We start from the raw sequence: 24,343 nt of genomic DNA on the forward strand, positions 1-24,343 counted from the left end.
GCTGGCTCCTCACTAGGAGCACACAGGAGGCTCCGGCTCTGCCCCGAGACGGCAGGGAAGACAGACGTCGAGGGAGCGCTGCCCTGAAACGACTTGCTAAAGTTTCAGGCTTTCTGCTGCCATTTGGACAAGTTGCTTCTCAGCAGAGCAGTAGGGAAGCGTGAGAAGGTGGCAGCGGGCTGGGGGCTGCCTGTGCCCTGCAGCACGGGGACCCTGCGGGGCCGCCGGCAGCTTGTGTCCCTGGGCTCCCTAAAAGTCAGGAAAGAGGACGGAGGGAGCTGGCAACCACAGGCTTGGCACGTGCCCCGCAGCATCAGCGGCTGCCTGCAGGAGATAAAACATTTCTTTCAGTTTTGTGCCTGGCCCCTGTGACTCCCTCTGTATTCCCTTTGGTACCGACTCTTCCACTCCCTTGGATAAAAAGCGGTAGTTAGGGGACAAAGGCAAAATTAAAAAGTGACTACTGTGCTGTAGGCTGACGCTGAGGCCGTTATGCTTTGACTGTACCGTTTGTGCCCCAGTACTCTTATTTTCCTGATTTGCTTGTGCTTATTTTTGGTACACTTATTTTGTTTTTCTCCAAAAGTAATGCACATCAAAACCAGCTTTTGGTAGTCAGCATCACCTTTGGGATGTTAGGGGTATGGGTGCATTCTTCCTGAAGATGTTTTTACTGGACATCTTTTTAGGTGGATGTATTCCTATTAGCCTTCTGAGTTTATAAATCCTCATTTTTACAAAATATTGAGCATACTTTTTTTAAAAATCTCCTTTAAAATACAGAAAGAATGTAAAAATATTTCCACTTTTTAATAAAAGTAATGTTTTTAATAGGGGGAGGAAACCTCTTTTTTTCCAACATTTCATTTGCAAAGACCAATATAAGCCTGTGTGTGCACGTGCACAGAAGAGATCAAGACCAATTTGTATATAGAGTGCTTATCCAAGTTTTTGCTTTTTCCAGTTACACCTCCTCACCCCATCCGCTTCTCTGCATGACTGACAGTTGATTGCACTTCCTTTTCCTAGCACATTTTCCTTTGAGGTTACCCAGAGCTACTCTGACCATTGGGTGCCACCAGGCTTCCCTTGGAAATAAGACCACATTCAGCCATGAACTAGAGCCTCTCTGCTCCCAAGGATGTACATAATAACCTAGGGCGCACCTCCCTGAAGATTTCCAGAGGCCAGAGCTGCACATTTACCAACATGGCTTAGGTTAAACTCATTTGTTTGCAAATCTGATGACTTTCTCAGGGTTGGCTGCCCCAGTTAGAGGTGCTCCAGCAGCTGTGGAGGTGGCAGCTCAGCTATGGGGAGCGTGGGCAGTGGAGTCTTGCTGCCTCCTCCTGGCTCTGTCAACTAGCTGAAACATTTGAGATAGGTCAATTGAAAATAATTGGTACAGCTGTTTTTATGTACTTTTTCCTCTTTTTTTTTTTTTTGCTGCAACAGAGACTAACAGTGACAGAAATAGGAGTTGAGAGTTGTCTGATCGCTTAAAGGTTTTTTTCTTTCCAAGCTGATGCTGTACATTAGTCAAGATTTTGATTGATGACCTACTGTAGGATGTAGTCAGAGCTCCCGTTTAGCTCTGCTGTGTTCCAAATGCTGTAATCGATTACATGGGCATCGCAGCAGACTTTTTTTTATTAATTCCTTGGATACTTTGGCCATGGCATTTTAAGGAAGTACTTAAAATAAGGGGGTTGAGAAGTTAAGTAGGTAGGCAGCACCAAAGTCTTTCAAGTCAGTGACCTTACAGTTTGGGCTATAAGCTACCACCAGCTAAATTACTACGAATTTATCCTAGCCATACTGCTTCTATCCCTGTTGCCTAATGAAAAGCATATGCTCACTAGATTAAGGGCATGTAAATTTGTCATCATCATGACTTCATGCGCTGGAGCATAATTAAAGTGGAATTTGACTGCCTTCATAAAAACATTTGGTGCAAACATGAATTTTGTTTCCTTTATGAAGCATTCTACGTATTTTATGATGTGTATTCATGCCAAGAACTTAGCTATGTATTTTTGGTGATGTTGTGTGACATCGATGGCATTACTAAATTTGATTACCAGAGTCCTTTAGTGTGAAGCTGTTCTTCAGCAATAGAAGAATCTCTTTAAAATCTGAAAGTGCACTAGCAAGGTAAGTCCCTATTTAAGGATAGGATTTGTATTCTAAAAGCTGTCCTCAAACACTCCTGGGTACAGATGCAGTTTAGCATGCCTTTTTGACCTATTCTAGAAAAGAATTCCTGATAATTTTGTTACAGACATCTATCAGAATCTCTACAGTTTCAGGGCACCGCCTATCCGTTCCTGGTTTTCGATAGATAGCCTTTCAGCAGACCTGTCTGCTGCCTGTCAGAGACAGGCACCATCTGTAGCGGTTGATTTTCCAGCAGTTCAGGTAGGAGGGTGCACTGGAGCAGGCTCTTCCGATGCCCGGCTTCATGCCATCTGTCAGTTTCTGCTCTGTTTATTTCAGAGGAATCTGGTCACCTGGGCTTTCTGTACCCTGTACCTCATCATTGGTCAGGCAGGACACATGTTGCACAAGTCTGAGTAGAAAGAACAGCACAGTGATTTCACAGCAGTTGCGTTGTGCCAGGGCACGTGTCTCTGAGAAGTATGGGAAGTGGTGTAATACCTCCTAGTGCACCAACTAGAGGAGATGTTTCCCCCCCCCCCCCCCCAGAAAAAAACCAAAAGCTGAGGGACCCAAATTTGTCACTGGACCAGCAGATTGCAGTCACTTACAGCAAGACCAAAGACTTGCCCAGGAGTGGTCCCAGTTCAGAGACCTGCTGTGGTCTGTGGCTGCAAGCAGTGCCAGGAGAGGGTTTGGCAGCAGCGGTGCCAGCATCTGCGCTAGCTCTGCACAAAGGGAGTTGTTGGAGTCTCTGCTCTCTGATCCAGCGACACACCACATAGCAGCCCTGCTCCTGCAGGGATATGGGTTCTGTGTACGCTGGCTAGCTTTCACTCATTTCTCTTCCATCCTTCACGCTGTGAGCTGTAGAAGCCCTTTACAGTTTAGTATTGTAGTTCCTCCATAGCAACACCTTGCATTAGTGGCAGAACAGGACAGGAAATAAACTTCTGGGTTCCCCATTTATTCCAGTTTCTTTTGTTCTGCTGGATTTGAAATCCTATAGTTCCACTTCTGTCTTCCTTGATCTGCCTTGTTTTCTGTCCTGCCATACTTGTGTGGATCCCCTCTCCCCGCTCTACAAGATGAATCTTAAGAATCTGGTTCAGGGCCTGCAGGAGAGAAAATAAAAAGTGCAGGACAGTCCCTGACCCTTACTTGAGCACAAAATTTAATTCTTTCTAGAGAACATTTGTGAATTGTAGCTCAAAGCACCCATTTCACCATAGCCAAAAAATTGTGTCAGTATAGGATTCAAAATGTCATTGTCATTGTGGGTTTTTTTGTTTTGAGACAGATGCTTATCTCCTTGTGCTAGACTCTGGCAGTGTCCTGGTCGCCTCCATTAAGGCTGACCTATAAAGCCCAGCAATCACTTGCAACATTGCTGAACATTTGCATTTCAATGTGGTTTCTTCATTTCCACTTCCTTTTTTGGTTTTTTTTTGGGGGGCTTGTTGGTTTTTGGCTTGTTTTGTTTAAGACTTGAACATAACATTTATACATTTCAGATCTGCTTTAGGCTTCCCTTGCCTGTGTGTTGCAACAGCAGTGCACTGGCTGGAAGAACTTTGAAAGTTACTATGCCTGCCACAGAGAATTCTGGAAAGTTGAGGCATACGCAAAGCCTAGATTATACCTCCCTTCTGCCAAGTTTAAGCTTTGGGGGATTATCTAGAAAAAAGCAGCACACTGACTCTTAAAAGAACCCTTTATTTTATGGCTTATTTTCTCTTTTCAGTCTAAATATCAAAAGCAATGCTCAGGCTTCAATTCTGACTCAGAATTCTCTCCTTTTTCAGAAATGCCAGCACTTCATGAGAGCAGCTACCCAGACCCTAGGTACTCCCCAGTCCAAATACTGGACAATATATGACTAAGGTCTGAAGCAGACCCAACCAAATACGTCTCAGCCTTTTTGCCAGAGGCCAAGCTCCCCAGGAAAAAACTCTTTGGCGAACATATCACCAGTCCCTGCAGCAGTTACATCCTAAATCCTACAGACAGCACTATATCAAGCCTTTCCCAGCCTGGCTGAAAGTTGCTTGCTGCAGAACATTGCATTATGATTCTCCTGCCCTTCTCCCTTTGAGCAGACAGGATGCCAATACAGGCTACATTTTCCTTGCATCCCTCTCCCTCCCTTGGCCTCGCAGGAGTGCCTCAAAAGAAGAGTGGTAACTTCCCTTTGGAAAACAAAACTGTGGGCTTCTGCTTTCACTGTTGCCTTCCTTCACAGAGCTTCATGTGACAGTTTCATTGCTTGCTTGGCAGCACTGTACACAAAACCTACAATTTCTGCTGTATCACATAAATCCTTTCAAAATTTATATTCTTGGGATGATTAAATTTAAAGAGAATGATCAATAGCAGGTCTAATGGTGTTGACAGCACTTTCATTCTAATTAACTGAATTCCAAGTACGAAAAGGCTATTCCTGGCTCAGGGATGAGCACTGTAATTGCCTGTATGATTAGCAGTTAAGGACCAGTACTACTGTACAATATAATGTGTCTTGCTTACCTAGCTCAAACTAAGGCACAGTGGCTTTAGAGTGGTTCAAAAAGTAGCTTGGGCTGCACAAAGCGACTGGTATTTAAGAAATAGCGCACATTAGAGTACTCAAAAGCACCTTCAGTACCAGCTAAGGGGCTGCAGCCATGAGAATGAACAAATGTGGTACTAACACGAGAAGTGGGAACTCAAATGTGCCCTTCAAAGTAGTCTAAGACTAGCTTTAAAAAGTAAAATTAGAGCCTACAGTAGCAGCAAGCAGCTGGAACAGAGCTGACAGGATGACCAGCTCAATGGCAGGTCCTGCATTTAAACAAACTCCATACTGCCAACTTCAGACTGATTACAATATAGCTACCTAGGTATACTTGGCATGCAGACATTAAAGACTTACAATAATTATACAGTCACTTTAAACAACCAGCTCCTGTGAAACTCTGCACCAGTATCTGAAGTGGACTACTAATCTGATTAAACCTCTGAATTAAGTAAACTAGGAATGCACTAATTCAATACAGACCAGTAAGAAGCTCAAACTGAAGTAAATCCTCACCGAAAAGTCTACAGCATGACTAATTTTCACTTGGTTTAAAATGAAGAACCCACAGCCCACACAGCCTAATCTTGCAAAAGCATCGGGAGTCCTAGTACTAGACAGTAGATGTGCAACATGTTTTATCCTTGTTCTTTTTTTTTTCCTCCTTAAAAGGCCTTACTGAAATACTCTCTACAAAGCTGCAACTTGAGTTACCTACTGCTGATAAAAGCAGGTGAGCCCTCTCAAACTTTCTATTACTACAGTGCTTGGCCTATCAGAATCACAGTGTAGTATATTTTCACCCCAGATATATTGTTCTTCCATATGACAGAACCTCTCCGAGAGGTCCTTCAGAAAAAGTCTGTCACATTAAAGCTTCCCATTTACTTTAAATTAATTATGGCAGCTTTACTCTTGTGGCAGAGCTGAGCTCCTCATTTCTAATAGTACACAGGGACACCTTAGCACACTTCGTGATCACTGCATGTTGTAGCAAAGATGTTGCAATTGACCAGAAAATTCATGCAACAAGTCTCAGAAATGGAGCTTAAGCATCTCCTTAGGAAATAAGGAAATTAATATAAAAAGACTTAACAACTGTAAATCAGTAATCAGAAATTTCAGAGAGTGATTTGAAATATCAGGGAACCTACTGCAGCATTGTTTTTTTAAGGAGTATTTTAACATTTTAAACCTCTTAGTATTGTTTAGGACAAGCAGAATCCCATAAAGTGGCTTACTCTATTTCAACTGCTTTATGTCCAAGACAGCTGAAAACAATGCAAACTTCTAAATATTCCCAGAGCATTTACCTTTGTCTTACCTTTGTGTTTGTTAACCTTTCACTGCAAACTGGTCCCTGCAATCTGACAGTAACCTGACAGTGATCATTCTTCTTCCTGCCACATACATCATTTTTCTAAGGTGTAGTTTAGTTGTAAAGATTCTACTATTAATGTACTACCCCCTTTCTTACTGTAGATCATGCTTCCTGCTGAAGTTCTTCCTGCTGAAGTATTGCCTTCCATATAAAGTGATCGCAAAACAGTCAAAGAAATTTAAAACATATAGACTATCACTTAATAGTTTACTTACAACATCAGGGTTCATGCCTATCAAACAGGATGCTACAGCTGTATTTTAATTGTTTGCATAATAAAGTTGTACAGCTTCATCAGATGGATTTGATTCTCATCAAAACACTGCAAGTGTGTTACAGAATGTTCAATAATTAGACTACATATTCTTGTCAGAGAAACTGGCAGTGCAACTCTCCCGTTCTATCTATTCATCTTAATCACCCAGATTAACTTTAAGTGCCATTAAAAGTAATTTTAAATGACTGTAACATATACTAAACTGGATTTTCTGGACTTAGGCAAAGCTGCAGCATGTTACTCAATTCAACATGAAGCAATGTCCGGGATCTCCAAGACACGAACAACTTCAACCCCTCCAAATCTGACATTTGCAGTAAACAAGACCAATTAATTCAATGAGCAGATCTTTTCTGCAAGTGGAAAAAATATCTCCTAACAGTAGGCAAAGTTAAGCACATTAGAGGACGACGAGATGAAAAAAATAGTTTCCATTCACATTGCTGTCGTCTGGAAGAATTCCTTTTACAAGAGCAAATGAGTTTCTAAAAAGTAGGTAGTTCTAAAAAAGATTCAAGCCAGAGATTAACCGCTTGTTTTAACAAGACTCGCTATTTGGTTTAGGAAAATCAATCCATACAAGGTGATCTTCCAACATCTGCTTTTGAAAGACAGTTAAAACTAAACTGTTACAGACTTAGGCCCACTGTCACATATAGAAGGCTGCCGGCACCCACTCTGTTCAGCTGAGCTAATACTAAATAGAAGTAGCCAGACCTATGAAGCCACAAAGAATAAATCCATTCAGGAACCACTGTTCTTTGTTTTATTGAATGGTTGAAGCAGGACTGTAATCCAGGTATACTTAAATCAAGTGTTGGTCCACTCTTATCATCAAAAAGAAGTGATTTAGGTTTTTTATAATAACATCAACACAAATGGAAGGAATATGAAGCATCATACTAGGAACTTTCAACTGTATGTGACGTTAGACCATGATCAGACTGGTGCTACTTCAGTATTTACAGACTCTCCACTGTATAGACCAGCCACACTAATGTTATTTACCTCCAAATCAGTAAAGTTCTAGGTAAAAGAACCTTCTGTCTACAGCTCACATCTGAGCCATCAACATGAGATCAAAATGCAATTTGTGCCACTAGAATCACAGTCTTGTAGAAATATTTCTATATTTAGTATTTTACTAAAGAATAATTACTATCCTCTCTGAAGTTACATATAGCCATTATAAATATTTACATCAAACATTTACAACTGGTTCATAATATACAACACAACAATTTAGCTATAATTTCTAATCTTCCAGTGTAAAAGTTTCAAACAACATGTTGCTATCATAATTTCAATTTATCTGTTTTGCACACAGTCACAGGCAGTATAGGGCATTTCAAAAACTCATGTTACATGATAAAAAAATGGAATGATGTTACTTTGATAACATTTACTTTGGGGATTGTTTTGGGGTTTTTTTTTTGGTTTTGGGTTTTTTTTAAACAAGCAGATTTCAATTTCTAAATCCCTTCTGGTGCTACTACTAACATTTAAAATAGGCTTGAGAGGGGAAAAAAAAAACCAACCCAACTTAGAAATAAATACACCTTTTAAAAAATTCCACAATTAACCATGGCAGAATATTTGTTTTCCACACAGTTTAAAGGAGACCTTACTCTTCATCATTTCCTTGTGCTGAAATACAGTGCGGTTTAATCCATTCTTATCTTCTGATTTGTCATCCTATAAATAATGCTGTCATACCCAGGATCCATGTTCCAGAGGTTGTAGGAGATAACTATCACAGCTAAAGCAAGACCTATCATCATCCACAGAATAATGTTGAAGATTACAGAGTAGTTGTAGTTATATGGATAGGCAAGGTTATACGGATTTTCTGTTTCGCTCTGTAATAAAGAAAATGCGTATTACTTTAAAGTTAGCTTGCATACAAAACACATTCTGACTACATTGAAAATCTGAGCAATTTGAATAGCTGAGATGCATTTTTGTCCAGACAATTCTGATGCTAGGGCACAAAATGCTAAAGAGATTATGTGACTGACATTCACGGAATCCAAAGGAATGGGCTGACAGGAACCTCATGAAACTCAAAGCCCTGCACCTGGGACAGAATAACCCCATGTGACAGCACAGGCTGTGGACAGACAGGCTGGGCAGCAGCTCTGCAGAGGGACCTGGACGTCCTGGTGGACACGGTGAACAGGAGTCAGCAGTGTGCCCCTGCAATGATGCAGCGCAACTGCATCTTGGGCTGCATCTGGACTGTAGGCAGCAAGTCAAGGAAAACAATTTTTTCCCCACCCGGGAGGCAGGACTCCCATGCACTACTACTGTACTGGGGAGAAAATGGCAGAAATGCAAATTCTAACAAGACATATGGGAAAAAGTTTTCACAGTGAAAGTGGTTAAGACTTTGGAACAGGCTGTGGGACTTCCAGCCATGGACTTTTAAAGAACTTGGATGGACAAGAACCTGAGCAGCCTGATCTAACTACTAAACTAATCCTGCTTTGAGCAGTACGTTGGACTAGATGACCCCCAGAGGCCCTCTTCAACCTAAATTACTGTATCATTAAGCGAAGATCAAGACAGGTAAGCCAACCTCTTTGCACCCATGCCTAGAACATAGTCAGTATTCTAGTCCTTAAAAATGTTACGCTCAAGTGAAGAAGTAATGCAGTTTGGATTACTTTTAATAAATGAGATACAGAAAAATGTGCATCTACTACCTGTGTAGACTGGAGAATGGAGCGAGCCTTCCTCGTGAGGGGAGAATTAAACGTCTTTACGGCTACCACTTCTACTACTGCATTCCCGCTATACAGATTAAACATCTCATCTGCAAACTGGAAAAACAAAAATGATTTAATTTAAAACCTACACTGTAGCCAGGAATTAAGCAGAGTTTTGTTAGCAAGGTGTACTAAACCATAAGATGTCACCTTCAGGAATAATTATGGAAAGTTGTAAAAATTTAAACTATTTTAGAATTCCACTGAGAAAGTGCCAACTTTCACCTGGTTTACAACATCTCTTTAAAACCCCTCAAGCACTGTTCAGCAGACTGCAGCTTATGACTGCTTTCTGGGCTGAAACTTGTTCTTTCATCCCTTTTACAAAAGGCCAATCGCCATATAGTTTCCCAATTGTATGTCTATCAGTTTCAATGAAATATTTAGGTTCTCAACCTTCCACTGGGAAATTCATGCTTTTACACTTTTCCATCATGCTTTTGAAACTCTCAAAAGCGACTGGTCTTAATAAAGATTTTATCGAATGATTACATAAGACCTGCTAAAGAATTACTTTCTTGAGCACATTGATAGATGAACAGCAGTTATTTTAGAGGCTTGGAAAAACAGCTTTGTGGGCAACGGGAAACTGACCACTGTACCATGGGATAAAGATATTTCCACATTTCTGAGAGCCAGTTTTTGTGAGACATACTGGTGGCTTTAAATGCAAGATATTTATTTCAGAAAAACAAACATATCGAGTCATGTTGATATATGGCTTCAATATATTCCTACTCCTTCACGCAAAATATCTAACACATTGTAGAATCATGTCAACACTTTTCAGAGTGACAAATTGTAACATTCGATTTTACAACTGAACAACTGCATTTTAAAAACCAAACAACAAAAACAAGCATCAGGCAAGCCATCACTAATGAAGTGACAATTCAAAGCAGCAGATAGTCAATAAACTAACTCCCTTGTAGTTAATAGAAAAAATTATTTCCTTAGTATTCCTGTGGGTTTTGTTCATTAGGTAGAAAGTATACCTTTTGCAAAGAGTCTACAAGAATTTGAGAAGCATCCTTGAACTGCTGTGAGTCTTCCCCATATCGTTTTCCAACCTCTTCCAAACCAGCCAGTTCCAGAGAATACAGGTCTGGAGAGTGATCTTTGGCTAAGTGCTTGTGTCGAGACAGCTTTGGCACACCATTGAGGGCAGAAAGAAATTAATTCATACACAGGTTACTTTAAAAACACATTTCACAAAAATCAGTTTGCTGGGACTAATCCAGCCTCACTTTCCACAGTCATATTCCATATTGACTAGGAAGTGGAATTTCTTGCCAACTTAACTAGAAGATGTCCACAATTGTTTCTTTCCTTACTCTACAGAAGAAAGCAGATGATCATCCTGTAGCATCTAATCCTAACATGAGGTTATATACATGTAGTATAGAACTCTACTAAAGTAAAGAAACATTATACTTTTTCACATCAGAATCATTGTTCTGTAACTGCCATAAAAATAAAGCTTGGACAAAAAAACCCCAAACAAACTACAATACTTGGATACTACTATTCCCTCTGCTGAAGCTGGCCCTTATAAAACTAAGTAGGTTGCCCATGTACAGAAGTAGTTTACTTAAGGAGTATCATCCCATTGTCATAAAATCCAACCAATATAATCCAAATTATCTCAAAGGAGAGTAACGATATTCTTGCACTTCTGCAGGTGTGAAGCTGCAGTACTGACATTTGCCTGCATAAGAGAACAGTCTCTGAAAGCAAGGAATTTAATCTGTTCCTATCATCCCATCTACTTTAACTACAGCATTTCTAGTCTGCAAGACAAAACCAAGTTGTTCTACCTCCTCTTCTCAAGAGCCCCATTTCTCTCCACCAGCCCTTCGCCTAATGTGAATTTCCAAGCTTTTCATGACTGTATCTTTCACTTTAAGTAGCTGAGGGCTGCAGCGTAAAGGACAAAAAAAACAAACAAACAAACAAACAAAAAACCCCAACAAAACCCAAAACAAACCCTAAACCACAGCAACAACACAGTAGCTTCTTAGTAAAGAGATCATTAAGAATTAAAAACTCACCCTTCCACTGAAACATTTCTATCACCATCACTATTCACGCTACAAAAGTCACTCCTGTCTTTTCAGTTAAAATGTTACAGTGATATTTTGAAGTAAAATGGTGGACAGGGCAAAGAACATGTTCTTAAATACCATTATACCTCTCAAGTAAGAAAACAAGGAAAGCCCTGGCAAATTCTTCAATGAGTAATTCCTGTGTCTTTGGGTATGGAGAAATAGCAGCTCAGAATTCCCCGTTCTCACCAAACACAATACAAAAGAAACTACAGATGATTAAGGTTCTCTTTTTCTTCTGCCAGTGACAGGGCTGATGATACAAATAACTTGAGAATGCACTATTTAAACCGATGCAACCAACTGATGACACACTTGAATATCTATCACTGACTGCCAAGTATCCTGGCTACAGCTTCTCTACCTTTAAATGAGATGTCTGAAGTTTGTGACATAAGATGGGGAAAGTGTTTCAAAAAAACCTTACCAGGCTTGCAATATCATGTAGGACTTGTAGTTCTGACAGAAAAAGCAAGTCAACCTGGAGGAAGAGGCAGAAAGAAAGAGACAGGTACTTCCTTTGATGAAACCAAAGTTAGGGAAGTCTCATTTTGTTGCAAGTCTCAGTATTTTATAACAGGTTATGTCTGTTACAGCATCAGAACATGCTAGGAGGAAATTACTCTTTCAATAAAGTTACTTACAAAAAAAACTTAATTCTTAGAATTCAGTTAGAAAAAATTAGAGTGGGCTCTCTTAGGCAAAGCAAGGGGAAAAAAAAAAGAAGAAAAAAAAAAAGGAAAAGCACAAGCTAACTAAGAATACTAGAAAAAAAAAAAATCACAAAAGTTCCCACTGATTAAAGTTTTTTACCTCATTGTTTCTGCTGAGGGAGTTGAGAGGAAGGGAGCTGAGAATAGAGTTGTCCTGGAATAAGCGGTTTCGCAGTTGGCGCAGCGTGACGGAAAGATCTTCAAATACGGAGTTTGCCTTGCCCACCATGTACACTCTCTGCAGGGATAAACATTGTTTAATAACAACAGAGGTTAGTTTTTCCAGTCACACATTAATAATCAGTCATACTTGCAATCTCTCTCCAATGCAAAATATTTCATATAATCAATTGGGTTTGCTCCAGCCACACAAGTGGAAAGAGGTTTACTACTTAGAACATCTGGAATCAGAAGTGAAGCAATACTCACTTCCTCACTGGGGGCCAGCTGCAAGACCACAGGAGTTTCCTCAGAGAACAAAGTATGAATAGCGTTTGCAACACTGTCAAGACTGAAAGGAACAGCCTGGAAGACAAAGTCTAGTTAGTTTTTTGGGTAGAATGGGGCCCAACGATGTAAGAGCAGATAACTTGCTTAATTACAGAAGTCTGCAAAAATAGGACAACTCCTTTCTGAGCAAAGAGTATATTTTGAAAGTGATAATAACAATAGGAGCCAATGTGCAAAACAACACATCACCTGTGTATCTATGAACAGACAATTTATTTGTATATATGGCAGACACAATATATTTTTTAAGAACTCCAAGGGGCCATGACTGTGTAATTAAGAGGCTTACTTAAGCTAAGAGTATAGCCTTGTTTATCAGTAAAGACCAACAAATACAGAAGCAATACAAAAGGGAAAACCAATCTTAGTCCAAATGCGAAGTTATGAACAACAGAAAACTGATGAATGAAAATATACCATCAGAAAGACCAACTGCTAAAACACTAAAGAAAGGAGCCATATAAAAAAATTGCTAAGAATAAAAGAAATCCTAGCACAGTATAGTGCCATTACTGGCAAGCTAACAAAACTCTTAGTTTTTCTAAACACTTACTTCTGCGTTTCATCTAAACAGAAGTAGAATGGCTCATTTCCATTCACTAGTTAAAGAGCATAAAAACATTTTTTCTAATAAATTTTAGTAAGTCTGTAAACTAGGATAATTTGTACCCAGCGGTCCTGAACATGGACTCAGTGATGATCATTTGAAACTATTTTTGAATATCAGAGAACCACTACTTTGCCAGCATAAATTTGGGGCAGCTCATCTGAAGCCATGGCAGCAGTTAACTGAAACAATTAAAGCTTAGGAATATTAATTCCTATTAATGGGAAATAAAGAAAATATGCATTATGTACACATCAGAACTTTATCAAAGTTACAAGTGCAAATATGACTGAAGACTTCAAGTATATTTAAGGTTTCTGCAAATTAGCAATGCCTACATGGTCAGGTGCAGACAATCCTAAATCAGTTTTGGTCCAGATACCATTTCAGCAATTGCCAACATGTAACTGTGCCTGACCTAGTGAGTTGTGCTTGAAAGCTGATGTGAAAGCAGATCTGTGTTAAGCTGAATTTGACCTGAGGTCAATATAAAGCCACATAACATTCCAATTAAACGCTGATATCTAAAATAGACTAAAAGACTGCCTGATAGCTGCAAAAGTAATTTCATAGGGAAATTATCACCTCATCTTGGTGTGTGCAATAGGGTGTCAATATTAAACGAAACACTGTTCAACATTGTCACTGATGATGCCACAGTTTGACTGAAGTAATAAAATGATAAATAATAATTCTTAATAGGAGCACAGCAGTCACACAGAGACAAAATGCATGGTAAACGGGTGCAAAACAAAGTTTTCCAAGAGAGGCAGAAGCAGAATTAATTAACTAGAAATAACCTGAAAAACAACAGCTCAACATGAAGAACTGGTCCAATATTGCAGCAAAATGGATTAAAGCAGACAATGTATTATAAATGAGCAATGAGTAGACACTGTACTGCTACCAATATTGTGTAAGTTACTGTGTTCCTTTTAAGATATGTGTGGACAAAATCATATGACAGGAGAAGAGGCAATGGGCATAAATTTAAAGACAGGAAATTCTATCTGAATACAAGAAAACAGGTTTTTACTGTAAGGGTGGTCAGATACTGGCACAGGTTGCTCAAACAGATTGTGGAAACTCCCATCTGTGGAGATACTCAAAACGCGACTGGACACAGTTCTGGACAGCCTGCTCTAGCTGACCCTGCTTGATCAGGGGGTTGGACTAGACGATTTCAAGAGGTCCCTCTCAACCTAAAGCATTCTATGATGCTGTGACAAGTGTGAGAAAAGAGTCTCAGCAAAGACAGACAGTGACAGGTAAATGTAAAGTTGTTTGTTGTTTTCTTTTTGATACAGTATAATCAAATTATTGTCTCAAAGTGCTGTACTTCACAGTCAAGTACTTGAGGAAAACTCACAAGACTGCTTAGAGGGCCATACAGTACCTCAAAGAATCAACATCATATAAAATGCTATCACGCACACTCAGCTGAAGCAAAAAAAGTAAAAGTTAATGATTCTGACTATGAATCAATATGTTAACATGGGAAGCAGTAGATTCTCTGCCTCTTGGTACAAACATATTAAAACTCGATGCCTTTCAAGGAGAACACACTTTGGGCAAACAAGTTACTGAACTCAACACAGGAGGCCCTGGGTAATCTTAAAGGCCTCTTACCTCTGTACCTTACCTAAAGGTACAGGAGTCTTAGTGGATTATTTATCTATACAGCCTGATCCACCATTGTAGGGGGGTATGCGAACTACAAGTGAAGTAAGAAATAAGTCAACATCAACGACTACAGCAGACACTCATGTACTTCTCATTAGATCACAAGAGTCACAGAAATCGTGTGACAGTTCCAAACGTGGATACTCACATTCTCAATAGGGTAAGAAATCCCTTTCACAGGCAGCGTCAGCTTGTCTACTCCTTTCACTGTTACCAGCACAGTAGCTCGTGGTCTGTGAAACAGATCACCCACTGCAAGCCCAGGCCAGGAAAGGTCCTATTACAAAATAGTAAAAAACCTTACATTTCACAAGGAGAAAGAGAGGAGACCTCCCCAACCACTACAGCAAAATAACTTGTTAAATATCTCTGTGCAGGACAGCCTATTGGAAATTTCATGGGGAAGTAAGTTAACACTAGAATGCATCTTGAATAATGCTGTCTAAGTTAACCATGAAGAAACTGTTAGTTTAAAAGCTCCAAGTAACTTCATAGCAAAGTCTACACTGAGAAAGCATTATACATATTGGATATATCAAGAGTTATTTCCCATAAATAAATTAGAAATATCATAGTCTGTATTTAACAAGTGAAGGCTGAATTTGAAACAAAAAAAAAACCCAACCAAAACAAACAAACAAACAAAACCAACCAAAAAAAACAAACCAAAAAAAGCCCACAAAAACAAACCCTTTTGCAAAACACCACAGAAACAGGTTTAGGCACATTAAAACACTAGCATCTTGATATTTTCAGTACCAGAAAGAAACGGGGAAAAAAGGGAGGTGGGTGTCAATCATACCAACTAATACTAATCTAAACTTGCAAATTTGCACAGAAACATAAAAAGATTCCTTAGTAGCTTACTACAGTTACGTATTGGTAAGAGCACCGTGAAGGCTACCTGGCCAGTTTATTCAGGCACAAAATACAAATTCATCTATTTGGAATGAATTCAAACAGTTTTCTCCATTTGTGTAAAAGACAAAACTGCTTGTTTAAGTTTTATGAAACCAACCAATTTATTTGGATTTTAGAATTAAATGTCATTGACATTATGATCTGTATTGCCTCAAAGAAACAGAAGAAAAACCTTTTAAAGCATCATCAGGGACAAGAAAGGGGTTCAGTGTTATCTTGCCTTAACAGGGGAGGAATGTTTTTGAGAATCCCCAATGTAGTAATGCATAAGAATTCTAAATTCCCTACAGTGCACCTACTGCACTGTCAGTTTATGTTCCTAGACTACAGCCTTGATATAAACTGCAAAAGGAGTGTTTGGGCCCTGCAGTATTCTCCATACCAGGGTTGGAAGCTGCCTACACAGTGATCTCTGCCTTAGCGACAATGCTGATAACTTTCAGTTTCAGGGTTTAACTGAATAGAGTAATTTAAACACTTCCTTCCCTGCCTGCTTCTAGGATTTGAAATAATACTAATAGAGAATTATTTCTAAAGGGTGCTACAGACCCATCACAGCAAATGAATTCCAAGCACTGGCAAAGGCAGAGTGAGCACTGAAACACTTTTTTTCCATGATAACCACGTCATACAGCCGGATGACCAGTATGCGAAAAGTCAAGTGTTCAAAATGGGCCAAACCCCCCTGTTTTGCTGGGTGTCTTAACATGCAATGCACACAATACCATGTGATGTATCATTTTTTTTCCTTGATAAAATAATCAAAATATACTTCTTAGGAATACTACTCATAAGAGTTTGTTACTAGTTCAATGACAAAAAAGCATAATTAATTGACAGCAAGATATTTTCAGACAAATTCCAAAACACAGGCTAAACAGACCTGCATTCAAACCAGACTTACCAGACCTCTTGCCTAGCTCCAGTATGGAAGAAATGGGAACCAGCCTTCCTCACCAGCATTGTGAGAATATCACAGCTTTTAGCTTTGAGTATCTGGCCGCACACAGACACTACTAGAGACGCCTGGCTATTATGCCTTCACATACTGCTTCAACAGCCACTCATCCCTGCTGAAGCCCAGCAAAAAATTCAGTAGGCAAGATGGAATCAGTCCAAGGACTCTTACTCATGTGCCCCACTTTAAACACCACTAAAGCTATATTCAAAAACCTAATTTGGGAAAACACTACCACAAATTAGGTTTTCAAGTCTTTGGATTACTTCTTATGTATCCTATCTACTTGTTCTTATTAACTATGCTCAGCAGACAAGCTTGCTGACCTGACAAAATGCCTGCCTAGTCAAGGCATTTCTCACAATCTTCAGAGTACCCAAGAGCAGAGCCCTACAGATAGCTCATGGACAAGACATGACAGTGGTTTCCACAGATCCTCAGTACGTGACCATGGATGGGGGGGATACAGCATGTAGTTGGGTCTCAGAGGAACTGAAGAACAGCACTGTAAAGACTCTGCAGGCTTGCTTCCTTCTATAGCTGATGATTCAAATTAGCCAGCTAGCACAGCCTTTTGCTGCTCATATGACTGATATAGGTCTATGCTTAGAAACCACACTCTGACAAGTCATGCATTCCTCAAGACAAACAGGATGATATTTTACATATTCCAGCACATGACAGGAAGATTTGCATGTTAAGTGAGCAGGTCTGTAGTTTTAGAGGCATTTTAAAATCAAGACCTGAAACATACATCTTCAACAGAAAAGCCCATGGATAACGCAGCTACATCTGGGATCCGCTCGCCAGGAATAGGCCAACTTCCATCTCGAAAAACAACTGACTGAGGTGATCGTAAGACACTAAATTCGTCACCGCATACACCTAAAAAAACAAACATAAAAAGCTGTCAGATGTCTTGCAATCTTTCCCTTACATAACAGAGAAAAAGAACATATTAGAGCTTTCATTCCTCCTTCTTCCCTCTCACGCCTATCAGTTTATGTAACACAAGTGATGAGAACTGACCAGTTTAATGCTCTGGAATACAAAGTAAGGTTTCTATACAGCAATAACTAAGGATGGACAAATCCACATTAATGAAAGCAGGAAAATTATTTGAGCCACAGCACAGTACACTTCTGTGTACTCACTAGCAGGTTGTGAGCAGTGTTACAGTTCAGATATGGTAAAGCTAACTCTCAGTAGAGCCAAGCAGACTCCAAAATCCTGTTAGCTCACAAGCAGCTATGCACCAACATGGCTCTGTTTGCTTCCAGGACTGCTTGGCATAACACCTCTTTTCATGCAGACAACAGCCTGAGCCACTGAACCCAGAGCGAGGAGGATCAGCAGTTTGTCAGTGCTGGCTTAAACAGAGCACTGCCAGGAACAACCTGGCTTCTGCAGAACAGCTCCGGTGTCTCTGCTCTGCCTTCCCAACCACATGACGTTGTGAGATGTTTTTCTTCCTTGGATGCGGTACTGGACCTAAGCTGACTGTGTGAAGCCACAGTCTGCAGTACTTCTCATGTTGGGTTTTCACTTATTTGGGATCCCCCTTCACTCTCTTCGCCATTACCTTGAACAACAAAGTTGACTAAAAGCACATTTCTAATCTGTATTATGATGACAATAATTTACTGTGTAATAAAGTCATAAAGGACTCCACAGAAATGAGAGGCTTATTTCAACCTAGCTTCCTATTTTAAAGTCACTTAAGCATAACTGCAATGCTGCGTACACAAACATTTATCTAAATATATTTTAAAACATATTTGGTGTATATAAGCAATAACATGCACAAAGCAAAATTTCAGGCGTATCCCCGCAATGAGCAATCTGTGTAGGTTTCTAACAGAAAACTAATGTGACACAAGACTTGAGAAAATCAAGTAAGAGAGCAATAAATATCTGCAGGCCATCTAAGCTGAAGTTCTAGTTATACAATCAGTCTGACTGCATACTTCAAAATTACATCAATAAGATAACAGTCTAAAGAAAATACTAGTATTTACTCATATGATCACTGAAAATTAGCTACCAATCCAAGCAGCTACATACAAGAGTTTTCCAGGGCATCTGCAAATCTAAAGGCTATTTACAAAAATAATGCAATAGTAAACTGATGTGTCGTGCAGTTATAATCTTCCTTAACATTAATTTAACCAATGTGACCTTGAAGATGCTGTTTTAAAGCCTGGGTCATGATCATGCATACAAATGTTGACAGTAAATCTGAGCTGTGTTACGATAAACATACTAAAGGAACAAAGTACTGTGCTGCAGGTTCGGGAAGGGTGGCAAAAGGAAGGACACAGGCCAAACCAACAGAGGTATATGGAGCAGATTCAAGAGTGTTTTAAATTGATACGTGTTCATTGGATGGCCTGCTATCACTTTTAATGGTGCATCAACCCGCATTTTGAAGGACAATGTTTCCAGACCAATTTGTTTAAGACGGAATTTACAAAATTGCTACAAATAGTTTTGCTCGGTCTGTAGGATTTCACATGTTGCTCTCCACAAGGCTGTAAGACAGTCACACATGTTATTTAGGACAAGTTGGCTTACTTAGGACAAGATTGCTTAGGTGGATAAAATTAGGGCACTATCCTTTTCAAGGAAATTTACCTTGCTAGACTTGTTCAAGATCTCAATGATTAGAACTGAATTTGAACTTGGGAACACAAGCGTTTTCCTCAGACACACTATAACTGCTTGACCACAACACCCCTGTAACTGCTTGACCACGCTAGGCCACATGCGCAGTGAAGTCTAGAGAATAAATTCTAAGATGCAATTAATCCTGCATACTGTTATCCACCCACCTACGGAAAACTTAATCCAACTTCTACCTTACCGAAGTTATACCTCAGCAGAACTTCGGCCCTCAAAAGCCTTTGTGAGCCTGGACTGAAGAACGAAGGTATAACGAGCGAAAACTATTTATGGGGCCTGGGAGCCTGAAGCGCGGATCACAAGCCTGACTCACCACGATCACAAAAGCAGCTCGGCAAAACACGAAAATTCGTACGAGGTAACGAAGCCCCGAAAGGCTCCACAGAGCCCCGTGCTGGGAAGGGAGAGGGCAGTCTCCCAGCCCCGTCTCTAGAGGAGCGGCGGGGGGGGGGGGGGGGGGGGGGGGGGGGGGTCGGGGGGGCAACCCTCCGCTCCCACCTCTCGGTCCTGAAGCTGGTGGGCCCGCAGAGGGGCGGGAGAAGCCCCGGGGCTACCTGCGGGGGGCCGGGGCTCGCCCTCCGAGGGTGCCCCAGGCGCCACAGCGCGCCGACCAGGGCCGCGCGCGTCACCCCCCCCGCCCCGCAAGGCTCGCGCTCCTCCCTCCTCTCCCCCCGCCCCCCCCCAATCGCTCGCGCGCCCTTCTCCCACCGCCGCGGCCGGGGTCGCTGAGGCGAGCGGCCGCCCCTTCCCCCGCAACGTCCCTCCGCAGCGGCGACGCAGCCCTCCCCGCCCAAGCTGGCCAGACCAGCGCTCCCCCCACGCCGGCTCGACCCCGCTCGCTCACCGGCGAGACAAGCCGATGTCACCAGCACCGCCACCTCCAGGGCCCAGGGAGCCCCGCCGCGCCGCCCCATGTCCGCCGCGGTGCCGGCCGCCGCGCTGCCAGACGCCGCTGGGAAGACGCCGGGCCGCACCGTCGGACAGAGAGCCCCGAGCGCCCCGCCCACTAGGGAGCGCTGACGGACAACCGCCGCAGCCAATCGGCAGGTGAGATTCAGGGCGGCTGGGCGAGACTCCGCAGGAGTGACTGACGGAACTGACCAGTCGCCAGTGAAGCCCACCCCCGCCGTGTCACGGGGCTGACCGGTCAGCTGAGACGCTGGCCCGCTGGGGGGGGGCGGAGTCTTTAACTTGAGTGGCGTTTCCACTTGGCCAATGAGATCGTGAGAGATCTCTGCGCCATTTTCCTCTCCGCACCGTAAATTCAGAGGGGAGCGGTGAGGAGGCGGAGCCACGTCGGAGTGAGTTGACGGCTGGTTCGACCAATCGGAGCGCGAGGGATCGGGGCCTTGCCCCTCCCACCGCTCATCAGTGGGACCGCGATGGCGTTTGACGGGGGTGTGGTTGGATCGGGCAGCCTCGGCGCGGGGGGAGGGAAGGAGCTCTGATTGACAGTTAAATGCACCATTCAGAGAGCAAGGGCGCCTACTCCATCTTCTTTGCACCTGTGTAGCGTGGGGTTCTCTGGCTGTGAGGCTTTGGCCGTGAGGGTAGGCCCTGGCCCTGGCCCTGGCCCTGGCCCTGGCCCTGGCCCTGGCCCTGGCCCTGGCCCTGGGTGGATGCGGCAGTGGCAGTTCTGGGTGTCCCAGTTCTTCCCCTGTGCCCCTCTGGTAGTGCACCTGGTGTACCTGAGGAGGCGCAGAGAGGAGGACAAGCATCCATGTTAAGGGGGGGGCTGTTCCCTCTAGTGAGGGGACTTGTTTCAGGGGGGAAGGGTGGTTGTTGTTGGTTTTCTTTTTTGTTTCTCTCTTCAGTGGGGTTTGAAATAATTATTTTTAAAAATTTTTAAGTTTGTTCGTTTATGCCTCTCACCTGCTTCAGCACTTCACCCCTGAAAGGCAAGCAAAGCAGCTGAGTTGGTGAGTTGGGCACCTCCATATAGTTTGTGGTTTGGGTATTTATGGAGGAAGCTGCCTTCAAGGTCTTCACTGGGTTTGTTAAGCTGGTGAGGGTTTATTAAGCTGGTGAAGGAGAGGGGCCAAGATGAAGTGTTTTGGAAAATCCCTGCCCATTTCCCTGAAGGTTTGTTGTTGAGAACAGTTACAGTAACATAGACGCTCACTGCTCCAGCTGTGCTCATTTCGCTTCAGCTGTTCTTGCTTGCAGTAGGAACAAGCAGCTGCATGCATGCTGTTCAGTGTATGTGTAGTATTCCTGTAATATGTCATGACCAATGAAGTTGTGAGTACTTCTTGGGGTCTTGTACGCTGTTAGGCTCAGGGGTCTTGATGAGACTCTCTGCAAGTTGAGGCAGAGAAAACTGGGCTTTCAAGGTGAATTGTCATGTAGTATACGAGGTTAAGACTTCTATTTCGTTGGGGAGAACATCTTATAAGTAAGACTGTCGTTTCTGTCTGGGATTCTTCAGGAAGCAACGTGTGTAAGTTCACAGGAAATCCAGCAGTGCTAGAGAGTATTTTGTCTGCTGTGCTGGAACACAGCAACTGGGTCACATCCACATGGTAGGACTGTGTTTATGTGCTTAAAAGTGCCAGAGGTTACTAGCCCTACAGCTGTCTAACTAGAGCTATTCTGCTATGTATTTAGAAATTCCAGCCAACCATAGAAATACTTTGAAAATCTGCCTGAGCAATGTTTCTGTACCAAAAAAGGGGCTGTGTCTAGGAGAATCAGTGAATGAGTTGGGGAATGGCGGGTAGTAAAATGAAAGTGTGCGTACAATGGTTGAATCGTATTTAAGAGAGTAAAGTTACATCCCTGCATCTGCGACATGATAGTCTGTGGTGATGGGCAAATCACTTAAACCCATCTTTTCACAGGTGACAATAATAGTCTATTCCTTGTCTGTGAGATGATTTGCGTAAATGAAGAGGAGCTACTGCTCCCACTGTTGTCAGGTGGAAACTATACCTTGAATGTGAAAACCATGCCAAATGTGTAGAGTACTCTCAAATTCATCACCCAGGCAAGTTATGAGCACTTCAGATTAATACTCACTTATTCTTTACTCTGTACTGTGCATCTCAAAACTAGCACCGCCTAATAGCTTTTTAAAAATAAATGCAAACAAATGGTTGTGAGATTACCTGGATACTGTAGCAATAAATGATCAAAATAGTTGTTTCCTTATAGGCTTTTCTGCCTTCAGAACAGGATTAGAAGATCATACAGGAGACAAGGCCTGGATCACTGAGCAACAGAGGTATTGAATGATTGCTTTTTCAATGAGCCCAGCCTGTTGTGCACTGAGCAAGGCAGGACGATATTAAAAAAATCGTATCCTATCTTGTAGGCTGACAATGATGCCACAATGCGTATGCCCATGGGTTCTGGATTAAGGTTATGTGGGTTACCTTATTTTTGGCATATACTGGCTCTTGGGCGCTAGACTTTGCAAGTGTAGTGTGCTATTTACTGTGTATATTTTAGTGTCCTTTCACAAAGTTTTACCTATCTGGGAAAATACAGTTCCTGCACCAAGATGCTTGTAGCCTGAAGTAAGTGATCATGCGACATCAAGTACGGGTATCCACTGGATTGCCTTGTCACAGTAGCAGCTGTAGAGCTGCATTGTCCCCCTTACCCTCCCCCACTTCAGATTGGGTCTACACCCAAAATGTGCGTAGAAATAAGGCAAGAAGGGTGTCTCAAAGCAGTAAGTTTGTGAAACTACTAGAGGGCATTAGGTGGGTGGGATGGTGTTTTAGATGGGAATGTAGCAGAAAGTGCAGAACAGGGAAAGGAACATGTGAGGGAAGAAGCTTCTCCCTTCATCTAAATCAAGGATTTCTTACAAGTATGATGGGTAAAAGAAGGGGACAGGGTCAATAAGGCTGTTTTAAAGAAGTTGTTTCTCTTATATCTGTTACTCTCTCTGTGTTTCATATCTATGCATGTTAGCAATCATTTCAAATTTTGTTACGATTATCTTGACACTGATTTCCATAAAGTGTTCATTCTGGAAGTCATGCTACAAACAAAGAGTGTCATCTTATTTTTTCATACTTGTAGAAGGAATTGTATTTTTGAGACTTTAGGGTTCACATTCCCTTTTTTTTCTGAACTCTTGGTGCTGGCAATACTACAATTTAATTCTAGAAATAGAAGAGAAATCGGAGTTCTGCATTTGGATATTCTTAGATTCCTTCTCTGCTGCTTGAATTGTTTTTTGTCTTGAAATCACAATAGAAACATGGTTTGTGAAGAATTCTCTCTTCTATCTTATGTTTTCCTGTTCTCGTCTTGGTTTCTTCTTTGGGAAAATAATAAATAGAAGCAATAAATTTTATTATGAAACAGTTGAGTCTCACTAACTCTGTACACTGGTTTTCAGTGCCTACTGGGTATATCTGTATGTCAGTGAAGCCTTGTATAAGGGAATAATACCATCACTTTACAGGCTGGCAGAGTTCTAGCTATTTTCTCTAGGCTTAATTTAGATCCCAGCTGTGCTTTGAAGAGAGTGAGTTTTGTAATCCGGTAAGCAATACTTGTGACAAAATCTACACACAGTAAAATTATTCTATTAAACTGATTTCATTCTGAGCTTCTGCTCAGGGCAAGTAAAAAAATGAGACAACATGCACATTAGGTCAGAAATAATTTTTATAATGCCATATACTGCTAGTAGCAGTCACAAAATCAAAGTGCCAGCTGTAGGCAAAATACCAGTATTCACTGGCTCTTTTAGTAGTGTGCTGTGCAAAAATGTCTTCGGCAGGAATTGCTCATGTGGTGTTTGGATGTTGCCTTTGCCTAGAGCCCTGTCTGTACTAACAGTGTTGTGGACGAAATGATTGTAGAAGAGGGAATACGAGGAAGAGGCTAAGTCAAAGAGGCAGCCGTTTGTCTGTACTGGACTACTGTGTTATCGTTTGGTTTCATCATATCACTACTAAATCTAGCATAGTTGGTAGCAGGAGTAATTGTCTCAACCGTTATTTCCAAAATGGTGCTTCAACTGGAGAATATTTGCCTAGCTGCTGCAAACACCAGGCCAGTAGTAT

The 24,343-nt window shown here is 41.7% G+C and overlaps 1 protein-coding gene across 1 annotated transcript; it reads right to left on the reverse strand.

Moving 5' to 3' along the window:
* Nucleotides 1–7,112: 7,112 nt before the first annotated feature.
* Nucleotides 7,113–20,328, reverse strand: ATP6AP2 (ATPase H+ transporting accessory protein 2). The gene is made up of 9 exons (XM_030020866.2): nt 20,161–20,328; nt 17,389–17,519; nt 14,904–15,032; nt 12,385–12,480; nt 12,056–12,193; nt 11,670–11,723; nt 10,133–10,282; nt 9,075–9,191; nt 7,113–8,228 (listed from the first exon to the last, which is right to left on the reverse strand). Exons 1-9 carry the CDS (start codon nt 20,228–20,230, stop codon nt 8,034–8,036), a joined length of 1,080 nt encoding a protein of 359 aa, XP_029876726.1. The 5' UTR covers nt 20,231–20,328; the 3' UTR covers nt 7,113–8,033.
* Between the last annotated feature and the right edge of the window lie 4,015 nt (nt 20,329–24,343).

This window comes from Aquila chrysaetos, chromosome 7 (genome assembly GCF_900496995.4).
Source record: "Aquila chrysaetos chrysaetos chromosome 7, bAquChr1.4, whole genome shotgun sequence".
Classification (NCBI taxonomy): Eukaryota; Metazoa; Chordata; class Aves; order Accipitriformes; family Accipitridae; genus Aquila; species Aquila chrysaetos.

Excerpts from the sequence above, each read along its gene's own strand:
- ATP6AP2 (XM_030020866.2), bottom strand. The coding sequence starts at position 20,230 with ATGGGGCGGCGCGGCGGGGCTCCCTGGGCCCTGGAGGTGGCGGTGCTG. Across the intron at positions 12,481-14,903 it reads TTTCTTACCCTATTGAGAAT|GCTGTTCCTTTCAGTCTTGA; the intron begins GTGAGTATCCAC and ends TTTGTCTTCCAG. Across the intron at positions 8,229-9,074 it reads CCATTCTCCAGTCTACACAG|AGCGAAACAGAAAATCCGTA; the intron begins GTAGTAGATGCA and ends TCTTTATTACAG.